Source organism: Leptonychotes weddellii, chromosome 15, assembly GCF_054177405.1.
Source record: "Leptonychotes weddellii isolate Sample4059 chromosome 15, ASM5417740v2, whole genome shotgun sequence".
NCBI lineage: Eukaryota > Metazoa > Chordata > Mammalia > Carnivora > Phocidae > Leptonychotes > Leptonychotes weddellii.
In genome coordinates this window covers 9,855,234-9,870,301 of record NC_138383.1, presented here as the reverse complement: position 1 = coordinate 9,870,301, position 15,068 = coordinate 9,855,234, and the positions used below count along the sequence as shown (strand labels likewise).

At 41.4% G+C, this 15,068-nt stretch overlaps 2 protein-coding genes across 5 annotated transcripts in view; both read left to right on the top strand.

The window, feature by feature from the left end:
- LOC115940510 (ATP-binding cassette sub-family A member 10-like) overlaps positions 1-15,068 on the top strand; it is a 587,693-nt gene that overhangs the window by 229,540 nt on the left and 343,085 nt on the right. The gene's annotated exons all lie outside the window — the stretch shown is intronic.
- Positions 1-15,068, top strand: part of MAP2K6 (mitogen-activated protein kinase kinase 6) — a 106,556-nt gene that overhangs the window by 78,041 nt on the left and 13,447 nt on the right. For all 4 annotated transcript variants that reach the window (XM_006732060.3, XM_031026723.2, XM_081804638.1 and 1 more), the window contains 8 exons: positions 4,562-4,610; positions 5,198-5,311; positions 6,939-7,058; positions 8,117-8,233; positions 8,909-8,960; positions 10,986-11,113; positions 12,002-12,079; positions 13,217-13,356. In XM_006732060.3, the coding sequence (XP_006732123.1) occupies positions 4,562-4,610; positions 5,198-5,311; positions 6,939-7,058; positions 8,117-8,233; positions 8,909-8,960; positions 10,986-11,113; positions 12,002-12,079; positions 13,217-13,356 (798 nt within the window). The remainder of the gene's footprint in view (positions 1-4,561; positions 4,611-5,197; positions 5,312-6,938; positions 7,059-8,116; positions 8,234-8,908; positions 8,961-10,985; positions 11,114-12,001; positions 12,080-13,216; positions 13,357-15,068) is intronic.

Sequence of the window (15,068 nt, the reverse complement as noted above, 5' to 3'; positions counted from 1 at the left end):
GCTTAATGACTGAGCCACCCAGGCGCCCCACATTGTGATTGATTTTTAAATATTAAACTAGATTCGCATGCCCAAAATAAATTCCATTTGGTTGTGGTACATTTTTTTAAATACATTGTTGGATTCAATCTGTTGAAATTTTGTTGAGGACTTTTGTGTCTGAGTTCATGAGATATGTTGGTCTGTAGTGGTTGTTTTGAGTTGTTCTTCTTTTTTGGGGGGGAGTGTATGCTGTTATCTTCTGGTTTTGACATTAAGGTAATATTGGCCTCATAAAATGAATTGGTAAGAGTTTCTTCTTTTTTTTTTTTCTGGTAGACACGTAAAATCTGTATTAATTCTTTTTAAAAAAATGTTTGCTAAAATTCTCCAGTGAAACAAAATGAGCCGATATATTTCTTTTTTCTGGGGCTTTTAAAATACAAAATCAATTTCTGTGATAGTTACAGGACTATTCAGATGACCTGTTTCTTCAAGTTAGTGCAGTTGCTGGTTTTCAAGGAATGGGTCCATTTTTTCTAAGTTGTTGAATTTATAAGAGGAACATTGCTTACAGTATTTCCTGATTATTCTTTGAATGGCTATAGGACATGTTGTGATATCCTATTTTTTCCTGAGACTGGAGATCTGCCTTCTCTCTTGTAATCTGTGTCAGTCTTGCTGGAGGTTTATCAATATTATTGCTATTTTAAAACATTTTATGTATGTATGTACGTATGTATGTATTTAGAGAGTGCACATGCAAGAGGGGGGAGGGGCAGACAGAGAGGGAGAGAGAAACTTAAGCAGACTTCCCGCTGAGTGCGGAGCCCGACTTGGCGCTCGATTCCACCACCCTGAGCTCAAGACCTGAGCTGAAATCAAGAGTCGGATGCTCAACTGACCGAGCCACCGAGGCGCCCTGATTTTGGGGTACAGTCCTATGTCACTCTCCCACTGGTCTTATATTCCTTCTCTTTAAACTTTTAGCCCTCATCTTCTTCTAATTTATATTAATTTTCTGTATTTTATGAATTTTATGAAAGCCACAATAAATCCTACCTTGGTGTAAACAAATGAGTAAAAACCTGTGCAAGGATAAACCCAGTTTCTGTGTTGTCTTTCCCTCCTGTGGTAGAATAAACTTTGAATGTGTTTAATTGATTTTCTTTTTCACTGCGTAAAGCCAAGAGCATCACTTTATTTTGTAGACTAGACCACTTTAGCTCCGGGAGAGCCTTAGTAGTAGTAGTAGTATTTTAATACTGATGCTTATATTCATAGTCCTAAAGAAGTAGCTTCCACATTTTGTGTTTCTCTTGGCAATTTTTTAGGGTTGGCTTGGTGACTCGTACAATTTATACCCTGCCTTCTGCTATACTACACAAAAATAAATATCCTGGGACAGAGGTCCATTCTTCCTAGTTCTGTGTGTGTGGTCCCTCTGCTTGAGCTCTTTCTCTGAGTAACTGATGCCAATGTGTCTTTGGCTCAGGTTTCTGAGCTGTCCCCATACTTGATTGGCAGCAGCTAGTTCTGAATTGATTCTATGCTAGTGAGTATTACTCCAGTTAACCCTCCCAAGAAGTTCAGGAGGCAGTCAGTCTGTGTTACTCTTACTTTATAAGTGAGAAAACAGACCTGTACAAGATCAGGTGGTCAGAACAGTTGAGCATCATTTCATGGGTAAGAGTTCAGGCTCCAAAAAGCTAATACTACGTGACCTTTGGAGTACCTTTGACCTTTCAGGGAAGGAATTTTGTAATAAGCCTGTTTCTTTCCCCAGAGGACTAAAATATTGAATAAGCAACAGAGAACATACACCCACAGTTTAACCTCCTGCAGAGACTCAGTGCCCCAGACAAACTAATATGCCCAGCCCTGGACAGAACACAGTGTCAACGAATCTAATATGAGCCGTCAGCCTTGGCCCCATCATTTGATGCTTTTGGCAGACTTGATGAGCCCAAAGGCCTCAGGGTTGGGTGGATTGATCATTTTCATTAGAGGGGCCCTGGGTGTTGGGAGTAGGTTCCTTGGATTCAATCAGAGTTGGGCTGAAATCATGGCCTTACGACTTGGGAGCAAGTTAGTTAAACTTTGAGCCAAACGGTTTCTCATCTGGACCATGGGAGTAATGATACTCATAAGAGAGAGAGAGTGTGTGTGTTTAAAGAATTAAATGAGATGTAGATAAAGCATTGCACTTGATTCAGCCTATATCCCTTTCTCTTTAGGTCAAGACTGAGATTCAAGTGGCATGAGTTTTATTTTCAGCTCTGTTGGGCTGTCTGGCTTTAGCAAATCTCAGCTTTTGTGGGTTACATTTTTCTCATTCTGGAAAATTGCATGACCCCCTCCTATTAGGTAGAGGTATATACCGCAAGGTTAGTACAACGCTGGAGTTCAGCAAACTTTTTTTTTCTTACAAAGGCCAACTGGTAAATATTTCAGGTTACCTGGGCCCTGCTGGCCCCAGTTGGATATTCTTCATAGTCTGTTTTCCAACAACTTTTTAAACTTGAAAACAGTCATTATTAGCTGGGCCACAGGCTGTAATTTGCAAAGCCCCATATGAATACTGGAATACCAGAGCTGGAAGAGGTCTTACCCAGTGCCTTCCTTGGGTGGCAAGAAAAGGGAGGAAGCCCCTTTTCCTGTCGCTTCATACTTTTTATTTATTTTTTATTTTTTTATTTTTATTATTTATTTATTTATTTATTTATTTATTTATTTATTATCCTTATGCTTCATACTTTTTAAAAGGAAGGGTGCTGAACAGCTGCAAGAGATTTTTTATTGTTTATGGTAGTCACATGTTTCAAGTAATATTTGTCTTTATTTCAGAGTTCCATTGCAATTAGTACAAATCATTGATGATGAAAGAAAAATCGCTTTGGAAATTTTGAGAATGAGAAATCAGATCTTTAGAAATGTAATCCTCTGGAACGTATTTCTGAAGAAAAATTCCCTGCTTATAAACACAAGATATATAAAAACATCACTGGTGTGTACTGGGATGTGTGTGTGTGTGTGTATGTGTGTGTGTGTGTGTGTGTTTTCCTCTGTATCTCTCCCTCCCAGTTCCTGGTTTTAAGTTAGTCCAGAAAAACTTTATTTTAGGTATTTTATGCATTTCAAAGGGATTTTGAGGTGAGGGAGGGCTTGCCATTAAAACCTTAAATTTATGTTTATATCTGTGTTTATATTCCCATTTTTCCTTAATGTTTTATTTAGTTAGTTTCAGAAGAAGGGGCAGAATTATAACACATTAGGGTTGGGAAAAATTGTCATGGGATATGATTCTTTTCTCCCTTCCTATCATCTTCCCTTCCTTCCATTTTCCCTTATATGTTTCTAGAGAGTTCTACATGGAATGTCCCCTTAGGAAGACCTGGGTCTTTTTGGTCCAACCATTGATTCTGGCAGCCCCAGAATTCTTTTGTCTTTTGGTGGTGATACTTTTGGTGCATTTATTCCACGAAAATCCTTCTCGAAGCTCTTAGTTAGTTGCATGGCCAAAGCCAAACATCTTTCTCTTGAGTGGATTGATATCAACCCAGCTAGTATTGAAGTAGTAGAAATACATGCACATGAGGGGACCGTGTGCTTTTTCTATGGAGACACAAAATCAGCCAACCTCTGGGTGCTGAGATGACCCCTGGACAGTGTGTGTGCTGTGTATGGAAGAAATAACACAACTGTCTTATACGCCTGATAGAACAGGAAATACTCTGACCTGCAAACCAGGAGACCTGGGTTAATTGTGACCTTGGGCAAGTCACTGGGTTAGTGTTGTGACCTTGGGCAAGTTACTTTGCCTCTCTGGGCCTTTTTCCATCTCTGAACGTGGGGACTAGAGAGATTTGGAATTATGGTTTATGGATTTTGTGAGTTAACATAACCATATGCTAATTATTATTACTTTTTTAAATTATGGGAAAATGTGATGGAATAATTGGGCACATTGGTGTTCTTGGATGAAAGAAAAAGTTTGGGGTTTACTAGAATAGTACGTTTATTTATATAATTCTATACACCTAGGTCATATTCATTGGATATTTACTGTATGCCAGCCATTCTGCTAAGCATTTTACTTGGAATATCTCAGGATATATTAATATCTTCATGTTAAAGAAGAAATAGACAGTCAAAGAGATTAAGTCATTTATTTATTTTAAAGATTTATTTATTTTAGAGAGAGAGAGTGTGAGAGCCAGCGTGGGGCAGGGTGGATGGGAAGGGATAAAGGGAAAGGAAGAGGATCTTAAGCACACTCCCAGCGGAGCATGGAGCCCAACGCGGGGCTTGATCCCACAACCCCAAGATCATGACCTGAGCAGATATCAAGAGCCAGATGCTCAACCGACTGAACCACCCAGGCACCCTGGAGATGAAGTCATTTAAACCCAAATATATTTTATTCCAAATCCCACACGATTAACACTTCTTTGCTACTTTATTTTACTGATGAACTTCCAACTTACCCCTAAGGAAAACTCTCTCCAGTCGTATATGATTTGGGAAGGGCATAATTGACTAAATACCTCATGTTTTTTCTTTTCCTCCTTTTCTTTCTTAGGCCACCTCGAGACTTAGACTCTAAAGCTTGCATTTCTATTGGAAATCAGGTAAAAAAATCACGTTTGCCAGTTAATATCTTGACCATTTCTCATATATGCTTTCTGACTGGCCATCGGAAAATTTATTTTCTATAACATGCCGTCAGGGGATGGGTCCAAAAGTTTGAGTTTAAGCAGAAGCAGTGGGTGGTGCTCTTGCTGTTTTGGATGCCTTGTTGAAATCAGGCTAGTGTTGCCCTGATGGAAGGTATTTGAGGGGAGTAGATGATTGGCTTTGGGATGCAGTTCTCAAAGTCCAAGGGTAGATCTAGTTGCCATCAGTCAGCAAATGGATTAAATGTATGAGGAAGGGGGCAGGGCTAAGGAGCCGTTGTAGATAGCTCAAAGTGAGTTTGGAGGCTGAGCTGGAGCTGGATCTCTGTATTGCCCGTGACAAGCAGGTGACATACTCTATGAGTCTGAACATGTCCTGGTGCTTCCTGCTTGCAGCGGCTGCTTGGATAAAACTTCTAGACCAGAAGCTTCTGGACCAGAAATAACCCTTAGAATATCAGGAGAAGCCAGAGAGAGGACGAGGTAGTTTATGTCCTTTATTTTTTTCTTTACTCTTGCATTATTACTTTTCTCTCTTGTAGAACTTTGAGGTGAAGGCGGATGACCTGGAGCCTATAATGGAACTGGGGCGAGGTGCGTACGGGGTGGTGGAGAAGATGCGACACGTGCCCAGCGGGCAGATCATGGCGGTGAAGGTAGAGTTGATGCTCCCCAAACGTGTTCTGTCTGTGGTATATACGTTCGTCCATCTCAATTGCCAAACAGTTCTTTCCATAGAAGCAAAACAATCTTCAATGGGGTCAAACAAAGAAGATTATCTGTAGGGAACAGTATTTCCCTCCAAATGTCTGGAAAATGCTTCCTTGGTATGAGTTGTGTTTACTGGTTTTGTTTTTTATTTTAACTGATAAATCTGACCCCCTCCTTTTAATTTTTTATGTAACCACCATGTCATCACACTTAAAAGAATTATCAATACTTCTTTAATGTCATGGAATACCAGCTCCAAATTAAAATTACCTGGATCATCACCATGTTTTTTTCTTGTTTGTTTTGTTTTTTGCCTGCTGGTTGTTGAAATCAGAATCCAAATAAAAGTTCACATACTGCATTTGGTTGTTATGTCTCAAAAGTCTCTTTTATTCTCATATTCTGTTGCTTTTAAAGAACGGTCCCCGAAAATGAGGAAATCAGAATTGAGAGAGAAGATTGTGTCTGTTTGTGGAAAAAAGGAGGGTAAAATGCATCTTGAGTGAATTTGCATCATTTTTGAGCTGGAAAAAGAAATTTAGAATCATTGCATATTTCTTTTTTTTTAATTTTATTTATTTATTTGAGAGAGAGAGAGAGAGAGAGCGCGCGTGCGAGCACAAGTGAGGGGAGAGGCAGAGGAAGAAGCACACTCCCTGCTGAGCAGAGAGCCCCATGCAGGGCTCGATCCCAGAACCCCGAGATCATGACCTGAGCTGAAGGCAGACGCTTAACCAACTGAGCCACCCAGGTGCCCCTCATTGAATATTTTTTGAGTAGATGCTCGAGGGGCTTTGGGGATCCACCGTCTGTACATGAATTCATGGATTTGGGCCTTTTAAGAATGTAGATGGTCAGAAGGCTGGGACCCCTTTGTTTTTGGAGAATGGAGATATCTTTCCCTTACCTTTTGGATTTTGCCATGTGTTCTTCTTCAGACTTTTTGCTAATTAGGCCAAAAATATGAAAGCCTCGTGATACTATATCTTTACTGTCATTTAATGACAGAATCGTATTTCTTTAATTCTGCATTTGCTGGTGTGACAGGTGTCTCTTCTCTCAGAAGCCCTGGGATAGGAATGAACAGTCTCTCCATTTCTGCTTGATTCCATCCATTTCTGAGAGCTCTGTCCATTCTTTTACAGTTGGTACTTAGTCCAGATATTCTTCCTTGTTCCCAAAGAGGGGCTTTTAGATCTTGTTGTGGGATCCCGAGTTAGCCACAAAGTCACGAATACTCTGGTCTCTGTACTGAACAGACATAACACAATAAAGCAGGCTGTTTTTGTGACTTGGAAGGAAGTACATTCACCAACATTTGCACACTTTCCAAAATATATTATCAGTTTGTTTCTTGCCAGGGATTTTTCAGGAAACCCACTGAAAGTCTTCCTTATTTCTCATTTGTTACAAATAGCTAATCACTAGGGTAAATACTTGAAAGGTTGTTGCTAGAACTTGTTCTATGAGTTTTGTAGTATTTTCGGGATGGGACTCCTTAAGGTCCCTGCCTTATTAACTGACTCATCCTCAGAGCAGTAACCATACGTTTTTCCATGCATTCCCATTCAGCGGATCCGGGCCACAGTAAATAGCCAGGAGCAGAAAAGGCTACTGATGGATTTGGATATTTCCATGAGGACAGTGGACTGTCCTTTTACCGTCACCTTTTATGGTGCACTCTTCCGGGAGGTAGGTGATCCTTCAACTCAACATCTGGGGAGGACAAGGACTTAAAAAGGTGTTTCTCTAATCACATGAACACGATGCACAATCCTGGTACTCTTTCTCATTTGATGTGTCTTCTCTGAGCGATTTCTGCTCTGGCAGTGATGACATGCCCTGACGCAAAGTTGGCTTGAAATGAGAGTCTTTCCAAATGTGTCTAGCCCTTTTGAAGACCCTGAGGCTCCCTTTCTCCTTTCTGTTTTGGTTTGTTTATTTTGGCATGGGTTATCTCTATCAATTGCCTATGGACTAATTTAGGCAGATTTCTTAAAATCTGAAATACTGTGGTCTTTTGGCCAAATGATAAGCTTTATTTACGCTGTCAATGTACCCCGGAGGCTTACATTTATCTCTTTGCTTTACCTCCGCTTTCACTTTCCCATGATATGGATTTTGAGGCTTCGACTAGCTTTTGGATGAATGATTGCCATTGTTCCGGGTGGGAGGTCAGACATGGAGTAGGCCTGCAGACCTAATCCCTAGAGGACAGTAACCATGAAGGCCTGGATTTCTGGGGATCTATTGTTGGTGACTAATAGTACTGATGTATTTATTTATTAAAAATGTTTTTTAAAAATTTGAGTCACACACAATGTCACATTAGTTACAGGTTGTACAACATAGGGATTCAACTTCTCTCTACATTATAGGTATTCAGCACAAGTGAGTGTAGCGACCGTCTGTCGCCATATAACTCTATTATATCATTGACTATATTCCCTATACTGTGCCTTTTATTCTCGTAACTTCTTCCTTCCATAGTTGGAGTGACTGTTAGTATTTAGATCATGCTCTTTATCAAGGAGTAGGTGATCACATGCAGGTTCTGCTTGGCTCTCCGCTGGTTGGCTTTTTGGAAACGAACTTGCTTGTTTGTAAATTCCTTTGAGATCTTGAAGGGAAATTGTACATGTCCTCCGAAAACTCAAGTAAGAAATGGTTTTTCCCGACAGGTGTTAACTGTTTCCCCTTCTTTTCCTTTTCTGTCCTCTCCAACAATCTCTGAACCAATTTATCTCCAGGGTGATGTTTGGATCTGCATGGAGCTCATGGATACGTCGCTAGATAAATTCTACAAACAAGTGATCGATAAAGGCCAAACAATTCCAGAGGACATCTTAGGGAAAATAGCAGTTTCTGTGAGTACATCATGAACTCTACTACAGGGAGCATATGAGAAGTCTAGACCTGATATGTGTCTTGATTCCCTATTGTGAGCAAACACTAGCTGGATGTGAGCAATAGCACATGTCTGTTGAGTGCAGGAGTGCATCTGTGGACTAGTAACTGAATGCTTTTATTTCTGGGCGCTGTGTCGAAGATTCTACCACTGACTTGGTTTGGTAAACTCTCCGTTAAAATGCCTCTAAGCAGCACCTTCATCTGCTATGACCACATTCCTGGTGTCTATAGTCTGATATTAGTTTACTTTGATTTTCATTTGTAGATTTTTAAATGTTTTCTTAAGGCTAATAGGGTATAGAAAGAAGCAGAAGAAAATGAAATGGAAAGAAAGATTATTCTCTTAATGGCTATTGAGGCTCATGAGGGTAGAGAGAAAAGAAGATGCTGGAGGCCAAATGAAACACCGGCTAGATGAGCGAGATCATCCTTTCTACTGTGAGATCCGGTCCTCTCTGGGGGGTGGAGGTCAATAAGTGTAGCTACCTGTGTATTTTCCTGGATAGGGCCACCGCTATTGGAGAAAATACCTCACCTGGTGACGTTAAGCCTGGGATCATAAACCTGGGTATACCTAACATTCAGTTTCTTTCCAATGATGGAGAAGAATCTATCTTGTGTTTCTCTTGCAGATTGTAAAAGCGTTAGAACACTTACACAGTAAGCTCTCTGTCATTCATCGAGGTAAGCATGCATGGAGTTGCTTTGACTCTTCCTTTTATAACATCCATTTCTTTTACCCAGACTTTTCTTCCCCCAATGGGTATAGGTGGAAATGAGTCAGGCAGTAGAACTGAGGGGTTTTCCTTCCCAAAGGAACAGGAGATCATATAAGTAGCTGCTTTTTATCTTGTCTGAGGACATACGAAGACATGGGCTTTTTAGTGCACCTACATTGAATCTAAAACACCTGTTACCAAGCACAGCTCTGGGATTACCCCACTGAGAATTTTAGAGAATAAGGTAAAAATGCCTGTAGTATTGACTGTCGCCTGGGAGCTTCTTAGAAAAGCAGAATCATGGGTCCCCAGACCACCTGACTCTCCATTTTTAACAAGATCCCCAGGTAATTTTTGTATACCTTAAAGTATGAAAAGTTCTGGTATAAAATACAGGTTTTTCAGACAGCAGGAGGCAGGATAAAATGAAAAAAACTGATTTATCTCTTCTTCCTCTACCTCCTCTTTTTTTCTCCCCATTGGCCTGTCATCTTTCCATCCATCCATCCATATATCCATTCTTCCATCTTTCATCCATCTATCCATTTATCACTTATAATCATTTTCCTACCATTTATGCATCACTATAATAGGTGCCTTGAGAGGTATATGAAAACAAAACATATTCTAATTAAAATTCCACAAAGGGATTCTTGATAGGGAAATAAGACCAATGTACAACAAACACATGGAAAAAATCAACCACATTACAAATACCAAATTACCAAATGTGGAAGTGCTTAGGTAAACTCCAGAGCAAGGAAATGATTAGCACTGGGTGACTATAGTCAAGGAAAACTTCTTAGAAGACACTCACTCAACCAAGTCTGAAGGAGAATTAGTGGAAGGTATGGATAGCTGGTGGGGTAGTGAGATTTGGTAATTCTTAAACTGTCTGAGTCAACCTCAAAGTGATGTAAAATGCTTTGCACAGAGTGCCTGTTATTATTGTTATTGCTGTTATTATCATCATTAATTATGATTATTAGAAGTTGGAAAAACAGGGAGGAAGAAGAGGGGGAGGGAAATGGGAAAGAATCCAGATGGGAAGAAGAATGTGGATTATCCACACATGTGAAACTTAATTTTTAAGGATTTATTTCAGAATTAGGAAGTATTTTATTTGTATCAAAATATATACCTAGAGTATAAAAATAATAAAATTTGCATGTCTACCATTCAGTTTAAGGGAAAACATTATAAAGGATGATTTTTAGTGTTTTTAGAATAACTTACTCTGCTGATTACATGTCCTTTGTGAAAAGCCTCACGAGGGAAGAAAGTTAACTGTAATTTCTAAGTCCATTATCCAGAGATGACAATGATTATCTCTTTGGGGGTATGCTTTGTGGTCTGGAATATCTGAATTCCTGATGAGTTTCACTATGTGACCTCAGACACACCTCTTGCAGATGCTTCCATCGAAACTGGTTGCCTTGATCAGATTTGATGTATGTTTATACTGTAGTCTGCCTTATCATTCCGCGGTCTGTTTACTCCTACCCTTACTGTGCATTAGGTCATGACGAGCTGGGCTTTACAAAAATTATTTTGTTGTCATAAGAACACTTACGATGAGATCTACCCTCGTGGCAAATTTTAAGTGTGCAATGCAGTATTATTTATTATGGGGTCAATGTAGTACAGTGGATTTCTAGAACTTACTCATTTTGCGTCATCGAGACTATGCATGCCCAAGGAACGGGGCATTTGATTCAGTAATAATTTTTTTAAGCTTTTACTACACTTATGGGGGCAATGCAGATGATAAATAGAGGAAACAGTCCTTCCTATTGATGGAGTCACAATCCTGCAAGAAGGACAAAACATGAAATAGAAAATCAAGTTGGAAGCAGTAAGATGCATGTAAGTGGGAGTCAGGGAGGGCCTCAGAGAGCAGGGAAGGTGAGATGTCAGGCCCCCTGGTGGTGGACACATGAATCTTCAGAGCAGGCTGGGATCACGGGCTCCTGGTTGTTCTTACTTTCAGACGTCAAGCCTTCCAACGTGCTGATCAACACTCTGGGCCAAGTAAAGATGTGCGATTTTGGAATCAGTGGCTACCTTGTAGACTCTGTTGCTAAAACTATTGATGCAGGATGCAAACCGTACATGGCCGTAAGTACGGCAGCCAGGGGAGGCATCTGGGAATGCAGCCGCCCACAAACCTCACCAGGAAATAGGAAATGGATGGCCACAGAGGGAGAATGGAAATGTGCTTACGGTGCAAGAAATATTCTGCATCTTATTTTTTTCTTAAGTATTTTCTGTCTGAAATCCTTAGTCACTTGCTTCAAACATATTATTTTTTAAAAATTCGAGTAAAGGAGGTCTATTACTTGAAAAAAAGAAACACATAAGTAATACATACAGCCCACACAAATTTTTCACCCTGTGTTGCCGGGGAGTGTTATCCTGTTTGTTGGGGACGGAAGAGTAAACAATTTAAATGACCCAAACAAGTCAGTTAGATGAGAGATGCTCATGGCTGGGAAGATTCACTGCCATTGGCAGAGACCTTGGGACCCCCTTTAACATTAAGGGGCTTCTGTATTCTGTTTTGAAATAGATTTGCATTTGGGTTGAGAACCTTCCCCTTGGTGTTGAGCTAATCTCAGACAGTAGCCCGGTGACTCTTGTGGATTCTTACTATTGAATTCTGGACTGTTGGGGTTCTTAACAAGGAAAATTCTAGACTGGCAAAGTAACTTTATACTGTGTATCCTATTTCATCTTAAGGCAAAATTGAAACTAGTTTTTTTTTTTAATGAGTTTTGAATCGTGAGGGACTTTGATCCCTTTTTGTCTCCAAGAGAAGACTCCTGTAGAATGAGGAAGATCCCACGGAGGCATTGATATTTATTGTAGTTAGTGAGTTTTCTTGGCCTGGGAGGCATGCTAACAGGCTTAAAACGAGTCACTTGGCAGCTGGTGACACTCCCACCCCCGGAGACTTTATCGAGCTAAGAGTGTCATCTCATTTGTCTTTTTCTGTCTCCTTTGCAGCCTGAAAGAATAAACCCAGAGCTCAATCAGAAGGGATACAGTGTGAAGTCTGACATTTGGAGTCTGGGCATCACAATGGTAACGTGTGATGATCATTCTGGACTGTGAGGTTCTGGGCATGAAGCTGAAATGGGGTGGGTTTTGTGACCAAAAAGCAAACACCCTACCTGTGGGTCCTGAGCATCCTTTCCTGCTGGACGGAGCAGGAGGTTTGGAATGATGATTGTCTGCAGGGTCGTGTGGTGGGAAGACTGCACTGGGATTGGGCAAACCCAGTTTTTCTCTTTATTCCACCTCTAACTGGGCGTGGGCCCTTGAGTAAACTGATGGAGTCCCATGCATTGTATTACTATCCTCATCTGTAAAACGAATCCTGCCTATAGCTTTAAATTATTCTCATCTAGGCATGAAGTTTAAGCTACTCCAGGAGTGCTCATGTGTGTGGACCCTGACTGAGCTGTTATCCAGGACATAGGCTGTGTTTCCCAGAATATGGTTCTGATAGAGGTCTTGGCCATTGAGGTCAGATACAGCCAAAGGACATAGTAACAAACAAGATAATTTCCTTCGGCACAGCCCTACAGTTATCCTTTGTAACTTTGGTGAACATACATTTTTTTCAGTGTGTCACTGAGGTCTGGAATTATCCACTGTGGTCCTGGCTCCTTCCCAGGCACAGCAGCTGATTAAATCCTGTGCGTTATTTCCCATCCCTGCCCAGAATACACGTGATGATCTTGTAATGGCAAAGTGGCCTTCCTCAAATCCAAAAAAAGATCAGTCATTTGGTCCTAGGGTTTGTTTTTTTTTTCATTCCAGTAAGGGACCTGCAGATGGCAGCAGATACACAGCTCTGTAAAAGTCTTAGGGCGAGAATAACTTTTCAGACCAAACATTGAAAACACCCGGTTGCTTTCCATCCCGAAGTTTGATACTGCTGACTTACAATTTTATGAAGTGTCACAGTTGCTTTTGGTGAGGACCCAGTTATAAATAAGCTTAATTGGCTGCCTCCAGTAAGATAATGTTCAAAACTCCCTAGCACTAGGAACTGGGGAAGAGTAGAGAACATACTGTTAGTTTATGTCTCCCCAAGTTTTACATGAACTTCACCTCTGTATTTCCCTCGGATTCTCCTGGAACAGAAGAGTCCAGCAGATGCCCTAAAGTAGTTCCGTTTCAGCGGTTGTCCCCTTGTGTTTTTCTCCCCTCTAGATTGAGTTGGCGATCCTTCGGTTTCCCTACGACTCTTGGGGAACCCCCTTCCAGCAGCTCAAACAGGTGGTCGAGGAACCCTCGCCACAACTCCCGGCGGATAAATTCTCCGAAGAGTTTGTTGACTTTACCTCACAGTGGTAAGAAAGCCTCCTCTGCCAAATGCCAGTGTGAAGGAAGAAGAGGAGTTCTCATGAACTTCCTCCATTGGTCTTGATCCATTACGCATGCATTCATTCCAAAAGCATCTATGGAGTGTGCCCTCGATGCTGGAGATACAAAGATGCCTTTATCCCAGTCCCTGCCCTCAGTGAACTCAGAGTCAAGTAGGGGAGTCTCTTCAATCCGTGATTATGATACCATATGGCAAGTCCAGGGATGGAGCCATGCACAGGGTATTTGGGGAACTCAGAGGAAAGGCATTAGGACAGAGTTTCTGGAGGAGATAAATTCTGTGCTGAAGATCCTATGAGGGATTTTTCCAAGCGACCAGGGAGGTAGGGTAGGGAAAGATACTCCAAGCAGAAAAAAGATCATGCTTCATGTCACAGGAGCGAGAAACTCCTTGATGAGAGCTGTAAGCTCTTTTGATGTTGGTTGGAACATCAAGAGAAGAGTGGTTGGACGGTTGGAGGATTAGGGTGGTGGAGTAGATAAGACATTCTAGTGTTTTGTAGGTTTTGTAGGCTGCCCCCTACACAACACTTGTTAACTGTGGATACACTTGCCCGTGAGGGTGCAATGGACAGTACTGGGGGTCTGAGGAGGGAATCTAAGGAAAGCTGGAGTGGAAAAATGGAAGGAGTCCTGCTAATAATGTAGACTTTGTTTTCGTGGAAATTGTCAGGGGAATCGAGGAAAGTAGGAGAGGGCATGCATGGTGACCGTATTGCCTGGTGTAACCTGATACTAAGGACCATCGCAAGTGTTCCTGGAAGACGACACCAAAAGGAAAGCACAAAATGGCTTTCGTCTAGATGGGCACCCTGCAGAAGCAGATAGCGCCCAGCCCCGCTGTGACCCCGGGAGGGGAGGGATCCTGGCCGCTCCCTGCTGATGAAAGAGCTGGGCCTCTGAGGGCCATTTGGCAGCACAGCTCCTCAAGGTTATCATTCCTTGGCCTCTGTGCTCTTTGGAAGAAGTGTTCTGAATGCAGCTTTTATTGGGAAACATGACGAGACAAAGCAACTGTCTGTTGTTTGTGAAACTAAGGCCTCTTGGACTTTTTGTTAGCCCTGGTCCCCATGTCAGCCCTGGTATTTTGCCCTGATGATGTATGAGGCTGGCCTACTGTGGCTTGGTTTTGTTTTAGTTTTGGCCAAATGGCTAGAGAGGGGCTGGAGCTGTGGGCTGGAGTACAGTGTGTTGTTGGGCGCCTCTGATGGGACACTTTTTCTGGGCTACTGAGGTGTGTCCTCCCCTCTGCTTTCCTTGAGCGAATGTGCTGGATGCAGTAGCACACTGGTCAGGTTGAGATGGGCTCATGATTTTGCCTTCTGGATTCAAGAACTTGTTTTTATTGTGTATTTGTTTTTGTTTTTTTTTTTTTCTTTTTCCTTATCCTCAAATGTTTAAAGGTCACATAGGAAAAGGGGTGAGTCATCTTGGATAGTTCAGACCAGTAGTTCTCAAGAGGAGGGGTAAAGGGGAAGGGTCTTATCTAGGGAAGTCTTGTCAAACTCTCCTCCCTAGAACCTTTCTCCTGCCTGTTCCCCTTTCCCCAGGATTCTGGCTGGGTACTTTGGAAAACTTGGTAAGAACAAGGCTGAAGCTGTGAATTGTGCAGGACTGTTGAATCTCAGATCTGTACCTCTGAGACAAATAATGCAAGATATGTTAAGAAAAAAAAAAA